The 26,576-nt window shown below is 39.9% G+C and overlaps 1 protein-coding gene and 6 non-coding genes across 9 annotated transcripts in view; 2 read left to right on the forward strand and 5 right to left on the reverse strand.

Moving 5' to 3' along the window:
* The window catches only part of LOC133619436 (SH2 domain-containing protein 3C-like), a 122,250-nt gene that overhangs the window by 55,096 nt on the left and 40,578 nt on the right, over positions 1-26,576 (forward strand). For all 3 annotated transcript variants that reach the window (XM_061980452.1, XM_061980453.1, XM_061980454.1), the window contains 4 exons: positions 3,456-3,889; positions 3,971-4,086; positions 4,155-4,326; positions 26,345-26,456. In XM_061980452.1, the coding sequence (XP_061836436.1) occupies positions 3,456-3,889; positions 3,971-4,086; positions 4,155-4,326; positions 26,345-26,456 (834 nt within the window). The remainder of the gene's footprint in view (positions 1-3,455; positions 3,890-3,970; positions 4,087-4,154; positions 4,327-26,344; positions 26,457-26,576) is intronic.
* Positions 6,642-6,713, reverse strand: trnae-cuc (transfer RNA glutamic acid (anticodon CUC)). Its single transcript has one exon. It is a non-coding gene; the product is annotated as a tRNA-Glu (tRNA).
* On the reverse strand, positions 10,378-10,449 carry trnae-cuc (transfer RNA glutamic acid (anticodon CUC)). The gene has a single exon. It is a non-coding gene; the product is annotated as a tRNA-Glu (tRNA).
* trnae-cuc (transfer RNA glutamic acid (anticodon CUC)) lies at positions 15,666-15,737 on the reverse strand. The gene has a single exon. It is a non-coding gene; the product is annotated as a tRNA-Glu (tRNA).
* On the reverse strand, positions 21,301-21,372 carry trnae-cuc (transfer RNA glutamic acid (anticodon CUC)). The gene has a single exon. It is a non-coding gene; the product is annotated as a tRNA-Glu (tRNA).
* Positions 25,165-25,236, reverse strand: trnae-cuc (transfer RNA glutamic acid (anticodon CUC)). Its single transcript has one exon. It is a non-coding gene; the product is annotated as a tRNA-Glu (tRNA).
* On the forward strand, positions 25,947-26,019 carry trnaa-agc (transfer RNA alanine (anticodon AGC)). The gene has a single exon. It is a non-coding gene; the product is annotated as a tRNA-Ala (tRNA).

The raw sequence follows: 26,576 nt of genomic DNA on the forward strand, positions 1-26,576 counted from the left end.
CCACCCGGCCTCTTCGCGTAAACTTCCCTTAACCACTCGCTCATCTTTTCTTCATCCATCCATCCCTTCGAGTTAGCTTTTATGATGACGCCGGCTGGAAAGGTCTCTTTTGGCAAGGTCTTCCTTTTGAATATCACCATGGGTGGAAGTTAGCATGGCAAGCTAGAACCACAGTGAAGGATGACTTCTCATTCCCTGTGGTGCGAATATTCACCGTACGTGCTCCCGTTCCACAGTGCGGTTCACAGGAATATCAGTTGCTGTGAAATACGGTAGTAATCCGTGTGCGGATGGAGAGATTGCGTCTTTTTATGAACCGGATCCTTGTCGCTTTGTAGGAGCCATTTTGTGGTCTTTACAGATGTAAACAGGAAATGAAACGTACGGTGATATCCGCGCGTTTTTTCTTCTTCTTCCGGGGGCGGGTAGAAGAAGAAGCGCTTCCTGTTCTATGGGGGCGGGTGCTTTCCTTGGCGGTTGCTTGCGTAGAAGAAGAAGCGCTTCCTGTTCTACCGGGAAAAAAGATGGCGGCTGTTTACCGAAGTTGCGAGATCGAAACTTTATGAAAATGAATCGTAATAAAGCGCACCGGGTTATAAGGCGCACTGTCAGCTTTTGAGAAAAATTGTGGTTTTTAGGTGCGCCTTATAGTGCGGAAAATACGGTATATATAGTATCTCAGTACATCTAAACAAACAATAATATAAATATAAATATGATGATACACAACAATAGTATATATAGTATCTCAGTATATCTAAACATACAATACTATAAATATAAATATGATGATAAACAACAATAGTATATATAGTATCTCAGTATATCTAAGCAAACAATACTATAAATATAACTATGATAAACAACAATAATATGAATGGGTAAATGTGGAAATAGTGTCAAAGCGCTTTGAGTACCTTGAAGGTAGAAAAGCGCTATACAAGTATAACCCATTTATCATTTATTTATTTATACAGTATATAGTATCTCAGTACATCTAAACAAACAATACTATACCTATAAATATGATAATAAACAACAATAGTATACTGTATATAGTATTCCAGTATATCCAAAGAAACAATACTATAACTATACATATGATCATAAACAACAATAGTCAACTATTTCAAACTAATCTTTCCATTAGTTTGTTCGATCAATGGAGGAATCGGACAAAATACATTTTATAGCCTCAATGCAAACATTTTTGTACCTACCATAATCTTCATTACCTTCTATTTACCTTCTTCGGCCGTCTTTCACCTTCTTTATTTCTTCTTTTACCTTTTAGTTGGCGTCTTTTACCTTCTATATTCCTTCTTTAACATTCTATTTCACTTTTTTACCTTTTATTTAACTTATTTTATCTTTTATATTCCTTCTTTTACCTTTATTTACCTTCTATTTACCATTTGTTTACCTTCATTTTAAAAACACTACTGGGGGGAAAAAAAGCATAAAAAGGGGAACTAGAAAATGTTGATGGGCCTGCTGTCTGTGCCTGGACCTCTGGCCGGGGTTCGTCAGAAGCTGCTCTACTTTTAAGATGGTGCAGAGTGTCTGAATCAGACAGTTTTAGGTGTAACTGTACAACATTAGCGACACAGCTAGCCTAAAACACTAGCATCCTTCCATTAAAATGCTAACATTTAGCATGTGTAAACATTAGCATGATAACAGTTAGCATGTTTCATACACCAAGTTATATGACTCAAAGCTGTATGGCTGCGAAAATAGAGAAAAAAGTGTGAAATTTGATGAAAAACGTAGCATGCTTAAGTTAGCTTTGTATCGTTTGCATGCTAACAGTTAAGAAGTGTCACATATCAAAGTTATATGACTCTGGTGTAAGCGGTTGCAAAACTAGCTCAAAAAGTTAGCATGCTAATGTTAGCAAAAGGGTGAAACTAAAATGAGAAAAAGTTGTAATTTCGCTATAATGAATCAAAATCAATGTTGTTATGAATTATTGACATATTCAAGACTCCAATTACTTCACATCAAATATTCCATTTTTTTGGGAGAAAAGTGGCATATTTTGTGTTTTTGCCATAAAAATAGGGTGTTGACAAAAAAAGGCAGAAAATAATAAAAGACAAACAAAATAATACAAAAAATAATAAAATGTATAATCAATGGATAGTTCTGAAGTTTAAGCAAATTTAAGCATTGAAAGTAAACAAATTAATAAAAATTATGACATTTTTAAAACATTTTTATGAGTGGGACCCTTTTAGATCCCCAAGAATTTGAGTGTTTTTTTAAACAGTCATTGATTAATCTTTTTTTTTTTTAATTAATCAAAATCAATGTTGTTATGAATTATTGACATACGTAAGGCTCCAATTACTTCACATCAAATCAACATTTTCGGGGGGGAAATATTGTATATTTTGTGTTTTCGCCATGAAAATAGGGTGTTGACAAAAAAGGCATAAAATAAACAAACAAAATAATAAAAATAAATTAATAACACGTAAAATCAATGGATAGATCTGAAGTTGATCTAGAGGTTTAAGCATTGATAGTTAGGAAAAAAAAAAAATTATGACTTTTTTTTAAACATTTTTATGAGTAGGACCCTTTTGGGTTGCTGATCATTTTTGTGGGGTTTTTAAAAAACTGTCATTGATAAAAAAAATAAAATAATAATAATTAATCAAAATCAATGTTGTTATGAATTATTGACATACTTAAGGCTCCAATTACTTCACATCTAATATTGCACTTTGAACATTTTCGGGGGGAAAATTATTGTATAGTTTTTGTTTTTGCCATAAAAATATTGTTCAACAAAAAAGGCATAAAAACTTTGACAAAATAATACAGACTTATATAATTATTAAACTTATAATGATGGCTAGCTCTAAAGTTAATCTAGACATTTAAGCATTGAAAGTTTTAAAAAAAAGTATTTTTTTAACACTTTTATGAGTGGGACCCTTTTGGATCCTTGATGAATTGATGAAAGAATATATTGAATTAAAATTAATTGTTGACATATTTAAGGCTCCAATTACTTCACATCCACTTTGAACATTTATGGGGAGAAATACTGCATTATTTTGTGTTTTTGCCTTAAAAACAGGGTTTTGACAAAAAGTGCATAAAATATGAAAACAACTACAAAAATTATATCGACAGATTGTGCTGAAGTTGATTTAGGGGTTGATGATAAAAATAAAAATAAATTAATGTATGACTGATTTCTAAAACTTGTTTTGACTGAGGTCCTTCTGGACCAAATTCAGTAAAAAAAATATTGTGTTGGTTCTAAAAATTTAACATTTAAAAATGGCCCCCGCGTGTTTTGATTTGTGAGTGGGAAACGTCTGGACACCCCTGTTTTATTGGGCTGCACGAGAGGAAGAGATGACGGGCTGAAAAGGGGCGGGGCTTGTTTAGCTTGGTCGGGACTCCAGATTTCCACCCAAGGCCTTCTTTGTCTGCAGATCTTCCGTCCAGAAGCTCGACTCTTTCCCTCGCAGGAAGTGGGGAACCAGTCGTTTCTTGCACGGCGCCCATCAGCGCTCCAGCCCTGCGGCCGGAAGCGGAGCGGGACGGCGCTCCAGCCCTGCGGCCGGAAGCGGAGCGGGACGGCGTGCAGCCGGATGCGGATGGCAGCTGCTACACGGAGCTATACCCGGGCCCGCAGAGCTTCGTGGAAAGGCTGCGTGCGGAGGAGCGCCCGCTGGGGGCGGAAGGCGTCCACTCCCCTCCCGTGGTGGAGACGGTGTCCTCCATCAGGCCAGCCGGGTACCGGTCGGCGCTGATGCCCGCAGAGAACAAGCCTCTGGAAGTGGGCATCCTGCAGAGGGTGAAGGCCATCTTGGCCCAGGTGGACCCGAAGACGGCGGCACGGCACATCACCAAGTGCGACTGCACGGTGCTGCCCGACCCCCGGCGCCATTATCCTCGACACGAAAACCCGGCAGGGCGTTGACGACTTTGCCTTTGCCCCTCGCAGTTGGCTCGGATACTGGAGGTGCGGCCGGAGGTGCAGAGGATGATGGGAGTCAGCTCCGGGGTGGAGCTGCTCACGCTGCCGCACGGCCAACGCCTCCGATTGGACCTGCTGGAGAGGCGAGTTGCCCCTGGACACGCCCACATTAGTCACATGATCAACGCCGTGTGTACACGTGTCCCTGCAGGCTGCACGTCATGGCCACCACGCTGGCCGTCAACCTGCTGGGCTGCACCGGCACCGCCGAGGAGCGGGCGGGCCTGCTGCACGGGATGATCCGGACGGCGGCCGAGCTCAAGAGCAACATGGGCAACATGTTTGGGTTCGCCGCCGTCATGAGGGCGCTGGAGCTGCCGCAGGTGAGCCACACCTTTTTCCCTTTTCCTCATGGAAAAGATGCCTTGCAACTTCCTGCCGTTGGTTGGTCATGTGACTGACATCGTTTGTTCCGGTGTCACCATGAAACGTCCTCACTTACGATATTGGAGCCTTGCTATCATCATTTCTTACATGCTTTTATTGTGTAGGAGTGTGAAATGTTGGAACAGGTTTGATCAAGTGGAATGAGTCAAACAGAGAACAATTTAGAATTACTATTATTATTCAAACTTTTATTTAATACTAATTTTTAATTGTTTAATTTTGTTATTTATACTTTTTTATTATTATTATTATTATTATTATTATTATTATTATTATTATTATTATATGACATCTTTATTATCTATTATTGTGTATTATTTTATTTTATTATTTTATGTATTTATTATTTTTTTATTATTAACTTTCTGGAATAGAGCTATGCTGTCTTTAAGTTGAAGTGGAGTGGTAATTGGTTCTTAATGACACCTAGTGGCTGCAATAATTCATTTTGGAAAGTTAGCATCCACATAAAGGTTGCAAACAGCCTTTTTAAGCTCACACTGAAGCAAATGGAATGATGCGGACGCGTTTGTTACTGGATGCGTTCTGCCTTGTGTAAGTGATATGCAACTATAATTACTGAATACATGTTTATATTGACAAATATGTTGTTTTGTTGTTCAATTGTCATTACGCATGGCTAGCTTGTGTGCTATTGTGTGCTTAGCTGTTGTGTAGCTGCCAGCTCCTAGTAGCTTATGGCCGAGCATGTTTTTGTCTTTTGTAAATGACTTTAGTAAAATAGAAGAAATTGTGTTTATTGGAGAACATTTAGATGTTAACTATCCGTTCAGCTTTGCACAAGTAAACATGCTGCAGGACTGCTTGTATCGCACGTGATATCACACACACAAGTAAACAAGCTGCAGGACTTCTTGTATCGCACATGATATCACACACAAGTAAACAAGTTGCAGAACTGCTTGTATCGCACATGATATTGCACACAAGTAAACACGCTGCAGGACTGCTTGTATCACACATGATATCACACACAAGTAAACACGCTGCAGGACTGCTTGTATTGCACATGATATCACACACAAGTAAAGAAGTTGCAGGACTGCTTGTATTGCACATGATATTGCACACAAGTAAACACGTTGCAGGACTGCTTGTATCACACATGATATCACACACAAGTAAACACGCTGCAGGACTGCTTGTATTGCACATATCACACACAAGTAAACACGCTGAAGGAATGCTTGTATCGCACATGATATCACACACAAGAAACAAGTTGCAGTACTGTTTGTATCGCACACCATATCGCACACCAGCAAACACGCTTCAGAAGTGTGTGTCCAGAAGAAAATGCAACCTTTTTGGCAAAGTCACTAGAAAAATTATAATTCCCTGATTGGGAATCGAATCCCGGCCATGGCGGTGAGTGCGCCGAATCCTAACCACTAGACCACCAGGAACTTGATGGATGTCTGTATGAGCAACTTCTTCCTCTCAGAGGTGGAGTCGTACATGAAGGAAAACGTGTTTGATGACTTTAGCGGGAATTAGCTTAAATGGTAGCATGCTAGCTTAACATGTGAGAGTTAGTGAGATCGATGGCTGAATTCTTCAGTCTGGTCTCTGGACTGTCTAAGAAGTGTCATGTAACACTGAACATCTGTTATTTATTTATTTGTTATATTATAGTTGTTAGCTACACGGTGATAACAGCTAGCAGTCCAAAACACTTTACAGGGGAATTAGCTTCAATGGTAGCACGCTAGTTAGCATGTGAAGGAGGTAGCGGTATGGATGCTTTTCTTGGTGGTGTATTACACCACAATCCCTGTGCCAACCCACCCTTACAGGGGAAATAGCTCAAATAGTAACTAGGTAGCAAGATTGACAACTGTATTCTCCACATGAAAACACATTTTGACAATGTTGTTGTTGTCAAACTACAAGGTCAGCCATGTTTTTTAGGGACTCTGAAGTTCTCACATTATTCACCACTCTGACATAGTTGCTAAAATGGCAATTTCCCCGACCGGGAATCGATCCTAGGCCACAGTAGTGAGAGCCCAGAATCCTAACCACTAGACTAGTTAATGAACATCTGCATGAATAAATTCTTCCTTTCATAGGTGGAGTCGTACATGAAGGAAAACGTGTGATTGTGTTCTTCACATGAAAAAACGTTCTGGGACTGTTTTGTCAAACTACAAGGTCAGCCATGTTTTTTAGGAACTCTTAAGTTCCTCACATTATTCAACATTCAAGACATAGTTGCTAAAATGCTAAGTTCCCTGACCGGGAATCGAACCCGGGCCGCGGCGGTGAGAGCGCCGAATCCTAACCACTAGACCACCAGGGACTTGATGAATGTATGTACAGTATGTGCTTTATGCTTTGAGTGTGACAGTCAGGTGTTACATGACACTTCTTAGACAGTCCAGAGACCAGACTGAAGAATTCAGCCATCGATCTCGCTAACTCTCACATGTTAAGCTAGCATGCTACCATTTAAGCTAATTCCTGCTAAAGTCATCAATAATGGTATCACACACATTTTCCTTCATGTACGACTCCACCTCTGAGAGGAAGAAGTTGCTCATACAGACATCCATCAAGTCCCTGGTGGTCTAGTGGTTAGGATTGGTCCCTCATATTGTCGTGTTCTGGGTCCGATTCCCGTTCAGGGAAAATAGCTTTTTGGCAACAAGCAACCTTTACAGGGGAATTAGCTCAAATGGTAGAGCGCTCGCTTAGCATGTGAGAGGTAGCGGGATCGATGCCCGCATTCTCCAGTGGAACTTTTTAGAGTTTGAGAGCCGACTCCATGTGTGCAGTCGGCCATCTTGTGGGACACGTGTGGACGTCAGTAAAGTCTGTATGACGGTGACAGCTGGAAGTGGGCGTGGCCTTCAGGATACACACACTGTAGTATTACTTTAAAGTACTGCACTAACACTCTTACTAAAATAGTGTTGGCTTTAACGCACTTTTTGTGTCTTGTTATACATTGAAATCAAAAAGGACACGCATTTGCGTGTTTTTTATTTATCTATTTTTTTACCGACCCTGCCTTCTCCGGGTCAGTTTTCCGGTTTGCTTTTTTTTTCTTTTCTTTTTGTCTTTTTTTTTTAATCGATTATCGTTTTCCGCCGGTGTTTTGTTTTGTTTATATTTGCCGGTGTCGTGCGAAATTCTGTGTCCCTGAAATTTTTTGTGTCCCCTGCTGAAGGAGCGCGCATGGGGGCGGAGCTTTGTGCCTTGTTCAGATGGCGGCAGCACAAAAAATGTTGTTTGTGTAACATGTGACATTCCTAACCGAATAATCGTTTTTGACCATCTGTTAATGTGCACGTAATGACGTGTTGTACTTGTATTCACATCGCTGCACAAGCTTCTCTATCGCATACGTGTCATGCTGCAGAGCGCTTGGTCAGACTACCTATTTTATGGAAATTACATTCACAACATCCTGTAATTTGGTTTATTATTTATTTCATCTTCTGATAGATTAAAACATAACACCAAAAAAGTTAAAGTACCACTGATAGTCACACACTTACACTAGGTGTGGCGAAATTATTCTCTGCATTTGACCCATCACCCTTGATCACCCCCTGGGAGGTGAGGGGAGCAGTGAGCAGCAGCGGTGGCCGCGCCCGGGAATCATTTTTGGTGATTCAATTCCCAATTCCAACCCTTAATGCTGAGTGCCAAGCAGGGAGGTAATGGGTCCCATTTTTATCGTCTTATAATGGGAACCAACACTGCAGGGTAGACTCAATTCCATGTTAGAAAAACACGTATTTTATTCCAGAATACGTGTCCCATTTACGATTATTTTCCTCAAGCTATGTACTGACATCATGTGGATTATATGTACAGACTTTGTTTTGTACAAAACGTGTCAATTTGGACTCATTTTATTCATGACAAAAACGTTAGTCGGAGATACAGAATATTTCTGCATATTTCTGTGCTCCCATAAATTGTGTCCCCCTTCTATTTCCCTCAAATGATGTAGTAACTACATGTGGTCTATTAAGTACATTTTGAGTATCATTTACAGCTAAATGTGTACATTTGGACTTGTTTGATTAATTACAAAAAAGTTGGTAGGGGATACTGAATATTTCAGCATATTTCTGTGCTGCCATAAAATGTGTCCCCCTTTTATTTTCTTCAATTGATGTACTAACTTCATGTGGTTTATTCTGTATAAATTTAGCGTCATCAACAACAAAACTTGTGAATTTGGACTAATTTTATTAATCACAAAAAACTTAGTCGGTGATACATAATATTTCAGCTTACTTTTTTTCTTTTTTGCAAGATTTTTTTCATTTGATGTTCAACCTATGAAACAATAATGAAAATGTTATTGTTACATAAAAAAGACAGATCTTGTAGAAAAATACACTTTATTATAGTTTGAACATTAACAATGCCTCTCAAACGTTTTTAACAATAGTCATACAAAAAATATCACTTGCAATTTCTTTTAAACGTTTAAAAACTTTCCTGGATGACATTCTCAGAATTAAATTGTATCTGTGTAAGCTTCCATTTTGCAAAAGTAATCACCTGTAGATGTGGCACTTTTTAATGATCTACATACAGGTGAGAATAGTCTGCATGTATGCCCTGGCACACCATTATCATCATTTCATGACCGAAGCAAAAAACTTTTTACACTTTTATACTGAAAAAAAATACACCTACAACTTATTAAATAAAAATGTAGACAAAACTAGCGGCAGCGGTAAAGTTTAGATCCATGAAGGAAAGAAGAAAGTGAATGAATGTTTATAACTGAATACATTTACATATGCATAAACATTTTTTTTCTTTTGTATTATTCTTTCAATGAGTGAAGTAACGTTTATAACAAAACACAATATAGAATGTGAGATATAACAGGATAATGCATACATTTATCATGTGTTTTCAAAACGGTTACGTACAAAAATGTGGGACCCCAAAAATGTACTGTGGGCCTCCGTTGTATGACTTGATGGGGTCCCAGCGACCCCCATTTTGAAAATTCGTAGCGCCAACACTGTGTAAGACGCCGACAAAGGGACTGAAATAGTCCAAAGTCTGGACTTTTGCCGATTGACTGACGTTTGTGTGATTGTGTCTGATAGCAGCTAGCTTAGCTTGTCTTGCAGGGGAGTTAGCTCAAATGAGCGCTCGCTTAGCATGTGAGAGGTAGCGGAATCGATGCCCGCATACTCCAGGGAATTTTTTTCGACGGGGAATAAAAAAGGACTTTAGTAAATGAGAGAGTTAGCTCAAATGTTAGCATGCTAGCTTAGCATGTGAGATTTAGTGAGATCGATGGCTGAATTCTTCAGTCTGGTCTCTGGACTGTCTAAGAAGTGTCATGTAATACTGAACATCTGTTATTTATTTGTTTGTAATATCATAGTTGTTAGCTACACGGTGATAGCAGCTAGCAGTCCAAAACACTTTACAGGGGAATTAGCTTCAATAGTAGCACGCTAGTTAGCATGAGAAGGAGGTAGCGGTATGGATGCTTTTCTTGGAGGTGTATTACACCACAATCCCTGTGCCAACCCACCCTTACAGGGGAATTAGCTCAAATAGTAGCTAGGTAGCAAAATTGACAAATGTGTTCTCCACATGAAAACACATTTTGACAATGTTGTTGTTGTCAAACTACAAGGTCAGCCATGTTTTTTAGGGACTCTGAAGTTGTCACATTATTCACCACTCAGACATAGTTGCTAAAATGGCAATTTTCCCAACCGGGAATCGAACCCAGGCCGCAGTAGTGAGAGCCCAGAATCCTAACCATGAGACTAGTTAATGAACATCTGCCTGAATAAATTCTTCCTTTCATAGGTGGAGTCGTAAATGAAGGAAAACGTGTGATTGTGTTCTTCGCATGAAAAAACGTTCTGGGACTGTTTTGTCAAACTACAAGGTCAGCCATGTTTTTTAGGAACTCTTAAGTTCCTCACATTATTCACCACTCAAGACATAGTTGCTAAAATGCTAAGTTCCCTGACCGGGAATCGAACCCGGGCCGCGGCGGTGAGAGCGCCGAATCCTAACCACTAGACCACCAGGGACTTGATGAATGTATGTACAGTATGTGCTTTATGCTTTGAGTGTGACAGTCAGGTGTTACATGACACTTCTTAGACAGTCCAGAGACCAGACTGAAGAATTCAGCCATCGATCTCACTAACTCAAACATGTTAAGCTAGCATACTACCATTTAAGCTAATTCTTGCTAAAGTCATCAATCATGATATTACACACGTTTTCCTTCATGTACGACTCCACCTCTGAGAGGAAGAAGTTGCTCATACAGACATCCATCAAGTCCCTGGCGGTCTAGTAATTAGGATTGGTCCCTCATATTGCCGTGTTCTGGGTCCGATTCCCGTTCAGGGAAAATAGCTTTTTAGCAACAGGGAACCTTTACAGGGGAATTAGCTCAAATGGTAGAGCGCTCGCTTAGCATGTGAGAGGTAGCGGGATCGATGCCCGCATTCTCCAGTGGAACTTTTTAGAGTTTGAGAGCCGACCCCATGTGTGCAGTCGTCCATCTTGTGGGACACGTGTGGACGTCAGTAAAGTCTGTATGACGGGGACAGCTGGAAGTGGGCGTGGCCTTCAGGATACACACACTGTAGTATTACTTTAAAGTACTGCACTAACACTCTTACTAAAATAGTGTTGGCTTTAACGCACTTTTTGTGTATTTTTATACATTGAAATCAAAAAGGACACGCATTTGCGTGTTTTTTATTTATTTATTTTTTTACCGACCCTGCCTTCTCCGGGTCAGTTTTCCGGTTTGCTTTTTTTTCTTTTTTTTTTTAATCGATTATCGCTTTCCGCCGGTGTTTTGTTTTGTTCATATTTGCCGGTGTCGTGCGAAATTCTGTATCCCTGAAATATTTTGTGTCCCCTGCTGAAGGAGCGCGCATGGCGGGGGGGGGCGGAGCTTTGCGCCTTGTTCAGACAGCGGCAGCACAACAAATGTTGTCAGTGTAACATGTGACATTCCTAACCGAATAATCGTTTTTGATCATCTGTTAATGTGCACGTAATGACGTGTTGTACTTGTATTCACATCGCTGCACAAGCTTCTCTATCGCATACATGTCATGCTGCAGAGCGCTTGGTCAGACTACCTATTTTATGGAAATTACATTCACAACATCCTGTAATTTGGTTTATTATTTATTTCATCTTCTGATAGATTAAAACATAACACCAAAAAAGTTAAAGTACCACTGATAGTCACACACTTACACTAGGTGTGGCGAAATTATTCTCTGCATTTGACCCAGTACCCTTGATCAATACCTGGGAGGTGAGGGGAGCATTGAGCAGCAGCGGTGGCCACGCCCAGGAATCATTTTTGGTGATTTAACCCCCAATTCCAACCCTTGATGCTGAGTGCCAAGCAGGGAGGTTATGGGTCCCATTTTTATAGTCTTATAATGGGAACCAACACTGCAGGGTAGACTCTATTCCATGTTAAAAAAAACACGTATTTTATGCCAGAAAACGTGTCCCATTTACGATTATTTTCCTCAAGCTATGTACTGACATCATGTGGATTATATGTAGACTTTGTATTGTGTAAAACTTGTAATTTGGACTCATTTTATTAATGACAAAAAAGTTAGTAGGAGATACAGAATATTTCTGCATATTTCTGTGCTCCCATAAATTGTGTCCCCCTTCTATTTCCCTCAAATGATGTAGTAACTACATGTGGTTTATTAAGTACACTTTTAGTATCATTTACAGCTAAATGTGTACATTTGGACTCGTTTGATTGATTACAAAAAACTTAGTAGGGGATACTGAATATTTCAGCATATTTCTGTGCTGCCATAAAATGTGTCCCCCTTCTATTTTCTTCAATTTATGTACTAACTTCATGTGGTTTATTCTGTATATATTTAGCATCATCAACAACCAAACTTGTGAATTTGGACTAATTTTATTAATCACAAAAAACTTAGTCGGTGATACATAATATTTCAGCTTCCTTTTTTTCTTTTTTGCAAGATTTTTTTCATTTGATGCTCAACCCATGAAACAATAATGAAAATGTTATTGTTACATAAAAAAGAGGGATTTTGTAGAAAAATACACTTATATATAGTTAGAACATTAACAATGCCTCTCAAACATTCTTAACAATAGTCATACAAAAAATATAACTTGCAATTTCTTTTAAACGTTTAAAAACTTTCCTGGATGACATTCTCAGAATTCAATTTTATCTGTCTAAGCTTCCATTTTGCAAAAGAGTAATCACCTGCAGATGTGGCACTTTTTAATGATCTACATACAGGTGAGAATAATCAATTACATTTGTCATATGCATGTATGCCCTGGCACACCATTATCATCATTTCATGACCGAAGCAAAAAACTTTTTACACTTTTATACTGAAATAAATACACTTACAACTTATTAAATAAAAATGTAGACAAAACTAGCGGCAGCAGTAAAGTTTAGATCCATGAAGGCAGGGCCGGCCCGTGGCATAGGCCGTATAGGCAAATGCTAAGGGCGCCGTCCATCAGGGGGCGCCACGCCAGTGCCACAAATGTTGGAGAAAAAAAAAAGAAAAGAAAAAAAAAGTTGGTACTATTATTTCTAAATACAAAAAATAATCCCACGTTAATTAAAATGCAAAGTAAAGCCTATTTAATAGAAATATTATTTGTTACAACATTACACCCCCCAACCCCCCCTCCCCACCCCCCCCTCCCCCCGCACGGTGCGCCCCCTCCCTTCCCGTATCATGACTCTTTTTGGACGTCACCACATCAAAAAATCAACACAAGATGCCAAAACTGTCAGGTGCCCAGGGAAGAAAAAAGAGAAAAGAAGAGGAGGAGAAACGAGAAAAGACAGAGGTAGCAGGTAGGTAACGTTAGCCTACATGAAATTATTTGTCTGTTACAGAATGTGATAGTAACCTGGCTTTTTAGCATTAAGCTAATGTTACATGATTCGGCAATTGCTAATCAATAAATAGCTAGTTCTGTTTTAACGTCGGGTTAATATTGTGGAGGGGGCTAAATTGTTATGGAAAATAATAATGTAACGTTAGGTAATTACAGTACTCCCACCTTACATTCCTCAGGGACATTTCTTTCTTTCTTTAGTTTATTTCGAACATGAACACACTTACATCATAATACATCACACAATTTCATATCATTTCATTTTACATCATGCCCGAAAAGGAGTAGGAAGAAGCAAAGCTTATTTAATCCTACCCCTTTCCCACTTCAAAGCGTTTACAAATATATAGAATCATTTACTTCCGCCCGATTGTAGCTGAGATAGGCTCCAGCGCCCCCGCGACCCCAAAGGGAATAAGCGGTAGAAAATGGATGGATTGATGGCATTTACTGACCTTTTTATATAATAAAATAACATCTATGAATTAGTATACAACAGTTTTGTAATATGTAATTAATTAATTAATTCAGTCATTATTAACATACTGAGATGAAGAATATCTTATTTTCAATAAGGTTGAAAGTATTTCTCATAATTCTTCTTCTTTGTTCTCTGTAAGCACTATTATTTTGAACAACCTCTTAAACTGGATCATATCAGTACAATTTTTAACTTCTTTACTTAATCCATTCCATAATTTAATTCCACATACTGATATGCTAAAAGTTCTAAGTGTTGTACGTGCATATAAATGTTTGTATTAGATCTTTTAAGCAGGTGTTTTTTGTTTACATTGTTATATTGCCTTCTGGTTAGCTAATGTTTGCCCTGCAGGTAATCGTCACTTTTCCACCCCTTTATATATTAGGTATAGTTGTAAGTAAAAAAAAAGGTCAAAGACAAAGCTATTCGGGTTCTTGTGAGTATATACACTTCACTGCCGATGTGGGGGGGCGCCACCTAAAATCTTGCCTAGGGCGCCAGATTGGTTAGGGCCGGGCCTGCATGAAGGAAAGAAGAAAATGAATGAATGTTTATAACTGTATATCGGTTGGGAACATCTCTGCGCTGCTGACCCGTCTCCGCTCGGGATGGTTTCCTGCTGACCCCACTGTGGACTGGACTCTTACTGTTATGCTGGATCCACTATGGACTGTACTCTCACAATATTATGTTAGACCTACTCGACATCCATTGCATTCGGTCTCCCTAGAGGGGGGGGGGGGTTACCCACATATGCGGTCCTCTCCAAGGTTTCTCATAGTCATTCACATCGACGTCCCACTGGGGTGAGTTTTTCCTTGCCCTTATGTGGGCTCTGTACCGAGGATGTCGTTGTGGCTTGTGCAGCCCTTTGAGACACTTGTGATTTAGGGCTATATAAATAAACATTGATTGATTGATTGATTGAATACATTTACATATGCATAAACAATTGTTTTCTTTTGTATTATTTTTTCAATGAGTGAAGTAACGTTTATAACAAAACACAATATAGAATGTGAGATATAACAGGATAATGTGTTTTCAAAACGCTTACAAAAATGTGGGACCCCAAAAATTTACTGTGGGACCCCGTATGACTTCATGGGGTCCCAGGGACCCCCATTTCGAAAATTCCTAGCGCCAACACTGTGTAAGACGCCGACAAAGGCACTGAAATAGTCCAAAGTCTGGACTTCTGCTGAATGACTGACGTTTGTGTGATTGTGTCTGATAGCAGCTAGCTTAGCTTGTCTTGCAGGGGAATTAGCTCAAATGGTAGAGCGCTCGCTTAGCATGTGAGAGGTAGCGGGATCGATGCCCGCATTCTCCACGGGAGCTTTTTCGACGGGGAATAAAAAAGGACTTTAGTATATGAGAGGGTTAGCTCAAATGGTAGCATGCTAGCTTAACATGTGAGATTTAGTGAGATCGATGGCTGAATTCTTCAGTCTGGTCTCTGGACTGTCTAAGAAGTGTCATGTAATACTGAACATCTGTTATTTATTTATTTGTAATATCATAGTTGTTAGCTACACGGTGATAGCAGCTAGCAGTCCAAAACACTTTACAGGGGAATTAGTTTCAATGGTAGCACGCTAGTTAGCATGTGAACGAGGTAGTGGTATGGATGCTTTTTTTGGAGGTGTATTACACTACAATCCCTGTGCCAGCCCGCCCTTACAGGGCAATTAGCTCAAATGGTAGCATGCTAGCTTAGTTAGGTAGCAAGATTGACAACTGAAAACACACGTTCTGGGACTGTTTTGTCAAACTACAAGGTCAGCCATGTTTTTTAGGAACTCTTAAGTTCCTCACATTATTCACCACTCAAGACATAGTTGCTAAAATGCCAAGTTTCCTGACCGGGAATCGAACCCGGGCCGCGGCGGTGAGAGCGCCGAATCCTAACCACTAGACCACCAGGGACTTTACAAAAGCTGTATGTGACCCACGCTTTGAGTGTGACAGTCAGGTATTACATGACACTTCTTAGACAGTCCAGAGACCAGACTGAAGAATTCAGCCATCGATCTCGCTAACTCTCACATGTTAAGCTAGCACGCTACAATTTAAGCTAATTCCTGCTAAAGTCATCAATCATGATATCACACACGTTTTCCTTCATGTACGACTCCACCTCTGAGAGGAAGAAGTTGCTCATACAGACATCCATCAAGTCCCTGGTGGTCTAGTGGTTAGGATTGGTCCCTCATATTGCTGTGTTCTGGGTCCGATTCCCGTTCAGGGAAAATAGCATTTTTGCAACAAATAAACTTTACAGGGGAATTAGCTCAAGTGGTAGAGCGCTCGCTTAGCATTTGAGAAATAGCAGGATCGATGCCCGCATTCTCCAGTGGAACTTTTTAGAGTTTGTGAGCCGACCCCATGTGTGCAGTCGTCAGTCTTGTGGGACACGTGTGGACGTCAGTAAAGTCTGTATGACGGGGACAGCTGGAAGTGGGCGTGGCCTTCAGGATACACACACTGTAGTATTACTTTAAAGTACTGCACTAACACTCTTACTAAAATAGTGTTGGCTTTAACGCACTTCATGTGTCTTTTTATACAATGAAATAAAAAAGGACACGCATTTGTGTGTTTTTTATTTATTTATTTTTTACCGACCCTGCCTTCTCCGGGTCAGTTTTCCGATTTTTTCTTTTTTTTCCTTTTCTTTTTGTCTTCTTTTTTTTAAATCGATTATCGCTTTCCGCCTGTGTTTTGTTTTGTTTATATTTGCCGGTGTCGTGCGAAATTCTGTATCCCTGAAATATTTTGTGTCCCCTGCTGAAGGAGCGCGCGTGGGGGCGGAGCTTTGCGCCTTGTTCAGACAGTGGCAGCACAAAAAATGTTGTCAGTGTAACATGTGACATTCCTAACCGAATAATCGTTTTTTGATCATCCGTAAATGTGCACGTAATGACGTGTTGTACTTGTATTCACATCGCTGCACAAGCTTCTCTATCGCATACGTGTCATGCTGCAGAGCGCTTGGTCAGACTACCTATTTTATGGAAATTACATTCACAACATCCTGTAATTTGGTTTATTATTTATTTCATCTTCTGATAGATTAAAATATAACACCAAAAAAGTTAAAGTACCACTGATAGTCACACACACACTAGGTGTGGCGAAATTATTCTCTGCATTTGACCCATCACCCTTGATCACCCCCTGGGAGGTGAGGGGAGCAGTGAGCAGCAGCGGTGGCCGCGCCCGGGAATAATTTTTGGTGATTCAATTCCCAATTCCAACCCTTGATGCTGAGTGCCAAGCAGGGAGGTAATGGCTCCCATTTTTATCGTCTTATAATGGGAACCAACACTGCAGGGTAGACTCAATTCCACATTAAAAAAACACGTATTTTATGGCAGAAAACGTGTCCCATTTACGATTATTTTCCTCAAGCTATGTACTGACATCATGTGGATTATATGTACAGGCTTGGTATTGTACAAAACTTGTCAATTTGGACTCATTTTATTCATGACAAAAAAGTTAGTCGGAGATACAGAATATTTCTGCATATTTCTGTGCTCCCATAAATTGTGTCCCCCTTCTATTTCCCTCAAATGATGTAGTAACTACATGTGGTTTATGATGTACACTTTTAGTATCATTTAGAGCTAAATGTGTACATTTGGACTTGTTTGATTAATTACAAAAAAGTTAGTAGGGGATACCGAATATTTCAGCATATTTCTGTGCTGCCATAAAATGTGTCCCCCTTCTATTTTCTTCAATTGATGTACTAACTTCATGTGGTTTATTCTGTACATATTTAGCATCATCAACAACAAAACTTGTGAATTTGGACTAATTTTATTAATCACAAAAAAACTTAGTCGGTGATACATAATATTTCAGCATACTTTTTTTATTTTTTGCAAGATTTTTTTCATATGATGCTCAACCTATGAAACAATAATGAAAATGTTATTGTTACATAAAAAAGACAGCTCTTGTAGAAAAATACACTTTAATATAGTTAGAACATTAACAATGCCTCTCAAACGTACTTAATAGTCATACAAAAAATATCACTTGCAATTTCTTTTTGGGCAACAACACAAGCGAAAGATAAATAAGAATAACAGACACATTGGCACAGCAGTTGAACAATCTATACATATTACTAGGGACTAGAGCTGTCAAAGTAACAAGTTAATCATGTGATTAATCAGAAAATATTATATCAGTAATCATGTACAGACTTAAGTTTAATCATGCAATTTATTTTGGCCGTAGTCGGTCTTTTCGCTCAACTGCTATACAGTCAGTGATCAGATCAATGCTAAGTCAGCACAAAAATGAGTGATATCATGATTGATGACTCTGACTGGTGTGATCGCTGGCAAATTCACTCACACAATACACCCTAGAAGAATTTGAGATGAAACTGTTTCTAAGTTTTGTGCAAATACTGTAAATGACATGGATTCAAGTGAAACGTTTAAAAACTTTCCGGGATGATATTCTCAGAATTAAATTGTATCTGTGTAAGCTTCCATTTTACAAAAGAGTAATCACCTGTAGATGTGGCACTTTTTAATGATCTACATACAGGTGAGAATAATCAATTACATTTGTCATATGCATGGATGCCCTGGCACACCAATTTTTTTCGACGGGGAATAAAAAAGGACTTTAGTAAATGAGAGAGTTAGCTCAAATGTTAGCATGCTAGCTTAACCTGTGAGATTTAGTGAGATCGATGGCTGAATTCTTCAGTCTGGTCTCTGGACTGTCTAAGAAGTGTCATGTAATACTGAACATCTGTTATTTATTTATTTGTTATATCATAGTTGTTAGCTACACGGTGATAGCAGCTAGCAGTCCAAAACACTTTACAGGGGAATTAGCTTCAATGGTAGCACGCTAGTTAGCATGAGAAGGAGGTAGCGTTATGGATAGGGTGACCATTTCCATGACACCAAAAAGGAGGACATTATTATATATTATTATAAATTACTATGGTGTACATAGGACTCTGGTATACTCTTATTTATAGTACAATTTTGAGTGGTTTAAAGATGATGTTTGTGTGGCTGAATAGGAAAAAATATTAAAGTCAAGTGTTTGTTTACAGTATTTGTATTTATTCAATACATTGTGGTGTTCAAAAAGTGACCACTGAGATGAATCTTTTCAAGTGCAGAGTACCACAAAGCATAACATGTGTGGACTTAAATGTAGTTAACATATATAATTTAAAAAAAATGCCACAAAAATGTTTCCACATCAACATCAAGGCTGCTTGCTGCATATCTGGTTGCGTTATGCAGAATATGGGCCAAACAGTTTGCAGGGAGCACATCTTTTTGGCTCAGTTTCAGCTTCTGATACACTGTTATGTTTGCCACAATTGACACTGGCATTGTCTGCTGCATATGCAGACATGTTTTTCACCTCTAAGCCAGACATCTCAAGTTTTGCCAGCAGCTGGTTTGTTATGGCTTCTGACGTTTCGTTGCTGTCACTATAGAAATCCAACAGGACATGTTGGATGCCTTCATCAAAGTGAAAATACCTTACCACAATGGGAAAACACTTGTTTGTTCCTTTATTTGAGGCGTCGGTTGCTACGGAAAAGGGTAGGTTGTTTTCTTTTATGTAGTCGGTATGTTCCTGTACCGAATAGTGAGCGATGACGTTCTCGCACAATGCCTTGGCTTTTGTTCGGCCACAGGCCATCCCTTTAGCTGTGGGATAGTCACTGAAAATCTCCCGGTCCACTTTCATGCCGCAGTCTAAACTTCTGTAGGACTGGTGATGCTTTACAGCAGTGGTTCTCAACCTTTTTTCAGTGATGTACCCCCCCAGAGCAAAGCATTTTTGGTTGAAAAAAAGAGATAAAGAAGTAAAATACAGCACTATGTCATCAGTTTCTGATTTATTAAATTGTATAACAGTGCAAAATATTGCTCATTTGTAGTGGTCTTTCTTAAACTATTTGGAAAAAAATATGTAAAATAACTAAAAACTTGTTGAAAAATAAACAAGTGATTCAATTATAAATAAAGATTTCTACACATAGAAGTAATCAACTTAAAGTGCCCTCTTTGGGGATTGTAATAGAGATCCATCTGGATTCAGGAACTTAATTCTAAACATTTCTTCACAAAAAAAGAAATATTTAACATCAATATTTATGGAACATGTCTACAAAAAATCTAGCTGTCAACACTGAATATTGCATTGTTGCATTTCTTTTCACAGTTCTTTTTGACAGACATTTTAGTGAGGGTCAAACCATCATGGCATGGGGGAAACTCTGGGTTTATGGTAATGAATGGAATAGCCTACTTAATTTGATGTTCAGTTTTTGAACTTACATTACATTACATACCCCCAGGGTACCATTTGAGAACCACTGCTTTACAGCATGGTACACCTTGCACAGCTCCGCAGCAGTTATCTTGTCATCCAGGGGCGACGAAACTTCATGAAAAAATGTCCTCATTGAAGAGGTACCTGCCGCATGTTTATTACTTTTATGTTTATCCGTAACCGCATGCCGTTCAATTGCAGCTTTCCCCTGACTACTTACGTCGACATCACATCGACAAAGTGTGCAGAAGCCATGGAATGAGTCTCGACTGCTTTTCGTTATAAATTCGTTCTCTTTTATCCATTCAGAATTAAACGAGGTCTTGCGTTTTGGCATGATGCTAACTTTCTGTCAATATTATGCCGCAGCATAATATTGTTTACATAATTGTTTACTTTTTTAACCAATGATAAGCAGATTTGTATCCGACACAGCTCTTAGCCAATCATTTGATACGTTACTGCGTTGGGGGCATTTTTTACGGTCTTTGATTGGCTATCGCGCTGCAGCCCAGCAAAGATGAAAAAACTCTGCTCTTCAAGCCTAGTGCCTCAAAAAGGAGGACAAATACGTGTCCGGCTTGAAGCTGCGCCGGACGCCGGACAGGGCATTAAAAATCCGGACTGTCCGGCCTAAATCCGGACACCTGGTCACCCTAGTTATGGATGCTTTTCTTGGAGGTGTATTACACCACAGTCCCTGTGCCAACCCACCCTTACAGGGGAAATAGCTCGAATAGTAGCTAGGTAGCAAGATTGACAACTGTATTCTCCACATGAAAACACATTTTGACAATGTTGTTGTTGTCAAACTACAAGGTCAGCCATGTTTTTTAGGGACTCTGAAGTTCTCACATTATTCACCACTCTGACATAGTTGCTAAAATGGCAATTTCCCCGACCGGGAATCGAACCTAGGCCGCAGTAGTGAGAGCCCAGAATCCTAGCCACTAGACTAGTTAATGAACATCTGCATGAATAAATTCTTCCTTTCATAGGTGGAGTCGTACATGAAGGAAAACGTGTGATTGTGTTCTTCACATGAAAAAACGTTCTGGGACTGTTTTGTCAAACTACAAGGTCAGCCATGTTTTTTAGGAACTCTTAAGTTCCTCACATTATTCACCATTCAAGACATAGTTGCTAAAATGCTAAGTTCCCTGACCGGGAATCGAACCCGGGCCGCGGCGGTGAGAGCGCCGAATCCTAACCACTAGACCACCAGGGACTTGATGAAGTACTGTAGGAGACTCACGCTTTGAGTGTGACAGTCAGGTGTTACATGACACTTCTTAGACAGTCCAGAGACCAGACTGAAGAATTCAGCCATCGATCTCGCTAACTCTCACATGTTAAGCTAGCATACTACCATTTAAGCTAATTCCTGCTAAAGTCATCAATCATGATATCACACACGTTTTCCTTCATGTGCGACTCCACCTCTGAGAGGAAGAAGTTGCTCATACAGACATCCATCAAGTCCCTGGTGGTCTAGTGGTTAGGATTGGTCCCTCTTATTGCCGTGTTCTGGGTCCAATACCCGTTCAGGGAAAATAGCATTTTTGCAACAAACAACCTTTACAGGGGAATTAGCTCAAGTGGTAGAGCGCTCGCTTAGCATTTGAGAAATAGCAGGATCGATGCCCGCATTCTCCAGTGGAACTTTTTAGAGTTTGTGAGCCGACCCCATGTGTGCAGTCGTCCATCTTGTGGGACACGTGTGGACGTCAGTAAAGTCTGTATGACGGGGACAGCTGGAAGTGGGCGTGGCCTTCAGGATACACACACTGTAGTATTACTTTAAAGTACTGCACTAACACTCTTACTAAAATAGTGTTGGCTTTAACGCACTTTATGTGTCTTTTTATACAATGAAATCAAAAAGGACACGCATTTGTGTGTTTTTTATTTATTTATTTTTTACCGACCCTGCCTTCTCCGGGTCAGTTTTCCGATTTTTTCTTTTTTTTCTTTTCTTTTTGTCTTCTTTTTTTTAAATCGATTATCGCTTTCCGCCTGTGTTTTGTTTTGTTTATATTTGCCGGTGTCGTGCGAAATTCTGTATCCCTGAAATATTTTGTGTCCCCTGCTGAAGGAGCGCGCATGGGGGCGGAGCTTTGCGCCTTGTTCAGACAGTGGCAGCACAAAAAATGTTGTCAGTGTAACATGTGACATTCCTAACCGAATAATCGTTTTTTGATCATCCGTAAATGTGCACGTAATGACGTGTTGTACTTGTATTCACATCGCTGCACAAGCTTCTCTATCGCATACGTGTCATGCTGCAGAGCGCTTGGTCAGACTACCTATTTTATGGAAATTACATTAACAACATCCTGTAATTTGGTTTATTATTTATTTCATCTTCTGATAGATTAAAACATAACACCAAAAAAGTTAAAGTACCACTGATAGTCACACACACACTAGGTGTGGCGAAATCATTCTTTTTATTTGACCCATCACCCTTGATCACCCCCTGGGAGGTGAGGGGAGCAGTGAGCAGCAGCGGTGGCCACGCCCGGGAATAATTTTTGGTGATTTAACCCCCAATTCCAACCCTTGATGCTGAGTGCCAAGCAGGGAGGTAATGGGTCCCATTTGTATCGTCTTATAATGGGAACCAACACTGCAGGGTAGACTCAATTCCACGTTAAAAAAAAACACGTATTTTATGCCAGAAAACGTGTCCCATTTACGATTATTTTCCTCAAGCTATGTACTGACATCATGTGGATTATATGTACAGACTTGGTATTGTACAAAACTTGTCAATTTGGACTCATTTTATTCATGACAAAAAAGTTAGTAGGAGATACAGAATATTTCTGCATATTTCTGTGCTCCCATAAATTGTGTCCCCCTTCTATTTCCCTCAAATGATGTAGTAACTACATGTGGTTTATTAAGTACACTTTTAGTATCATTTACAGCTAAATGTGTACATTTGGACTCGTTTGATTAATTACAAAAAAGTTAGTAGGGGATACCGAATATTTCAGCATATTTCTGTGCTGCCATAAAATGTGTCCCCCTTTTATTTTCTTCAATTGATGTACTAACTTCATGTAGTTTATTCTGTATATATTTAGCATCATCAACAACAAAACTTGTGAATTTGGACTAATTTTATTAATCACAAAAAAACTTCTTCAGGCAGCACGGTGGAAGAGGGGTTAGTGCGTCGGCCTCACAATACGAAGGTCCTGAGTAGTCGTGAGTTCAATCCCGGCCTCGGGATCTTTCTGTGTGGAGTTTGCATGTTCTCCCCGTGACTGCGTGGGTTCCCTCCGGGTACTCCGGCTTCCTCCCACCTCCAAAGACAATTACCTGGGGATAGGTTGATTGGCAACACTAAATTGGCCCTAGTGTGTGAATGTGAGCGTGAATGTTGTCTGTCTATCTGTGTTGGCCCTGCGATGAGGTGGCGACTTGTCCAGGGTGTAGCCCGCCTTCCGCCCGATTGTAGCTGAGATAGGCTCCAGCACCCCCCGCGACCCCGAAGGGAATAAGCGGTAGAAAATGGATGGACAAAAAAACTTAGTCGGTGATACATAATATTTGAGCTTACTTTTTTTCTTTTTTGCAAGATTTTTTTTCATGTGATGCTCAACCTATGAAACAATAATGAAAATGTTATTGTTACATAAAAAAGACAGATCTTGTAGAATAATACACTTTAATATAGTTAGAACATTAACAATGCCTCTCAAACGTTTTTAACAATAGTCATACAAAAAATATCACTTGCAATTTCTTTTAAACGTTTAAAAACTTTCCTGGATGACATTCTCAGAATTAAATTGTATCTGTGTAAGCTTCCATTTTGCAAAAGAGTAATCACCTGTAGATGTGGCACTTTTTAATGATCTACATACAGGTGAGAATAATCAATTACATTTGTCATATGCATGTATGCCCTGGCACACCATTATCATAATTTCATAACCGAAGTAAAAAACTTTTTACACTTTTATATTGAAATAAATACACCTACAACTTATTAAATAAAAATGTAGACAAAACTAGCGGCAGCGGTAAAGTTTAGATCCATGAAGGAAAGAAGAAAGTGAATGAATGTTTATAACTGAATACATTTACATATGCATAAACAATTGTTTTCTTTTGTATTATTTTTTCAATGAGTGAAGTAACGTTTACAACAAAACACAATATAGAATGTGCGATATAACAGGATAATGTGTTTTCAAAACGCTTACAAAAATGTGGGACCCCAAAAATTTACTGTGGGACCCCGTATGACTTCATGGGGTCCCAGGGACCCCCATTTCGAAAATTCCTAGCGCCAACACTGTGTAAGACGCCGACAAAGGCACTGAAATAGTCCAAAGTCTGGACTTCTGCTGATTGACTGACGTTTGTGTGATTGTGTCTGATAGCAGCTAGCTTAGCTTGTCTTGCAGGGGAATTAGCTCAAATGGTAGAGCGCTCGCTTAGCATGTGAGAGGTAGCGGGATCGATGCCCGCATTCTCCACGGGAGCTTTTTCGACGGGGAATAAAAAAGGACTTTAGTATATGAGAGGGTTAGCTCAAATGGTAGCATTCTAGCTTAACATGTGAGATTTAGTGAGATCGATGGCTGAATTCTTCAGTCTGGTCTCTGGACTGTCTAAGAAGTGTCATGTAATACTGAACATCTGTTATTTATTTATTTGTAATATCATAGTTGTTAGCTACACGGTGATAGCAGCTAGCAGTCCAAAACACTGAACAGGGGAATTAGTTTCAATGGTAGGACGCTAGTTAGCATGTGAACGAGGTAGTGGTATGGATGCTTTTCTTGGTGGTGTATTACACCACAATCCCTGTGCCAACCCACCCTTACAGGGGAATTAGCTAAAATGGTAGCATGATAGCTTAGTTAGGTAGCAAGATTGACAACTGAAAACACACGTTCTGGGACTGTTTTGTCAAACTACAAGGTCAGCCATGTTTTTTAGGAACTCTTAAGTTCCTCACATTATTCACCACTCAAGACATAGTTGCTAAAATGCTAAGTTCCCTGACCGGGAATCGAACCCGGGCCGCGGCGGTGAGAGCGCCGAATCCTAACCACTAGACCACCAGGGACTTTACAAAAGCTGTATGAGACCCACGCTTTGAGTGTGACAGTCAGGTGTTACATGACACTTCTTAGACAGTCCAGAGACCAGACTGAAGAATTCAGCCATCAATCACGCTAACTCTCACTTGTTAAGCTAGCATGCTACCATTTAAGCTAATTCCTGCTAAAGTCATCAATCATGATATCACACACGTTTTCCTTCATGTACGACTCCACCTCTGAGAGGAAGAAGTTGCTCATACAGACATCCATCAAGTCCCTGGTGGTCTAGTGGTTAGGATTGGTCCCTCATATTGCTGTGTTCTAGGTCCGATTCCCGTTCAGGGAAAATAGCATTTTTGCAACACATAACATTTACAGGGTAATTAGCTCAAATGGTAGAGCGCTCGCTTAGCATGTGAGAGGTAGCGGGATCGATGCCCGCATTCTCCAGTGGAACTTTTAAGAGTTTGTGAGCCGACCCCATGTGTGCAGTCGGCCACCTTGTGGGACACGTGTGGACATCAGTAAAGTCTGTATGACGGGGACAGCTGGAAGTGGGCGTGGCCTTCAGGATACACACACTGTAGTATTACTTTAAAGTACTGCAGTAACACTCTTACTAAAATATAAGACGCTGACAAAGGCACTGAAATAGTCCAAAGTCTGGACTTTTGCCGACTGACTGACGTTTGTGTGATTGTGTCTGATAGCAGCTAGTTTAGCTTGTCTTGCAGGGGAATTAGCTCAAATGGTAGAGCGCTCGCTTAGCATGTGAGAGGTAGCGGGATCGATACCCGCATTCTCCAGTGGAACTTATTCGACGGGGACTAAAAAAGGAGTTTAGCATATGAGAGAGTTAGCTCAAATGGTAGCATGCTAGGTAGCAAGATTAACAACTGTGTTCTCCACATTAAAACACATTTTGACAATGTTGTTGTTGTCAAACTACAAGGTCAGCCATGTTTTTAGGGACCCTGAAGTTCTCACATTATTCACCACTCAGACATAGTTGCTAAAATACTGAGTTCCCTGACTGGGAATTGAACCTGGACCACGGGAGTGAAAGCGCTGAATCCCAACCACTAGAACACCGGGGACTGGAAGTGATCTCTTACTCTGTCACTCGGCCAGGTGACGCGTCTGGAGCACACCTGGGCGACATTACGGCAGCGGCACACAGAGGGCGCCATTCTTTACCAGAAAACTCTGCGGCCCTTCATGAAGAGCCTGAATGAAGGCAAAGGTATGATACACTATTTTACCAGTGATACCATGTTGTTAATTTCATTTATTTTTATTGTTTCTTGTCTTAGAAGGATTAGTCACACTTGGAATGTAGCAAGATGTTGACTTTAATGATTAT

Source organism: Nerophis lumbriciformis, linkage group LG20, assembly GCF_033978685.3.
Source record: "Nerophis lumbriciformis linkage group LG20, RoL_Nlum_v2.1, whole genome shotgun sequence".
NCBI classification, from domain to species: Eukaryota; Metazoa; Chordata; class Actinopteri; order Syngnathiformes; family Syngnathidae; genus Nerophis; species Nerophis lumbriciformis.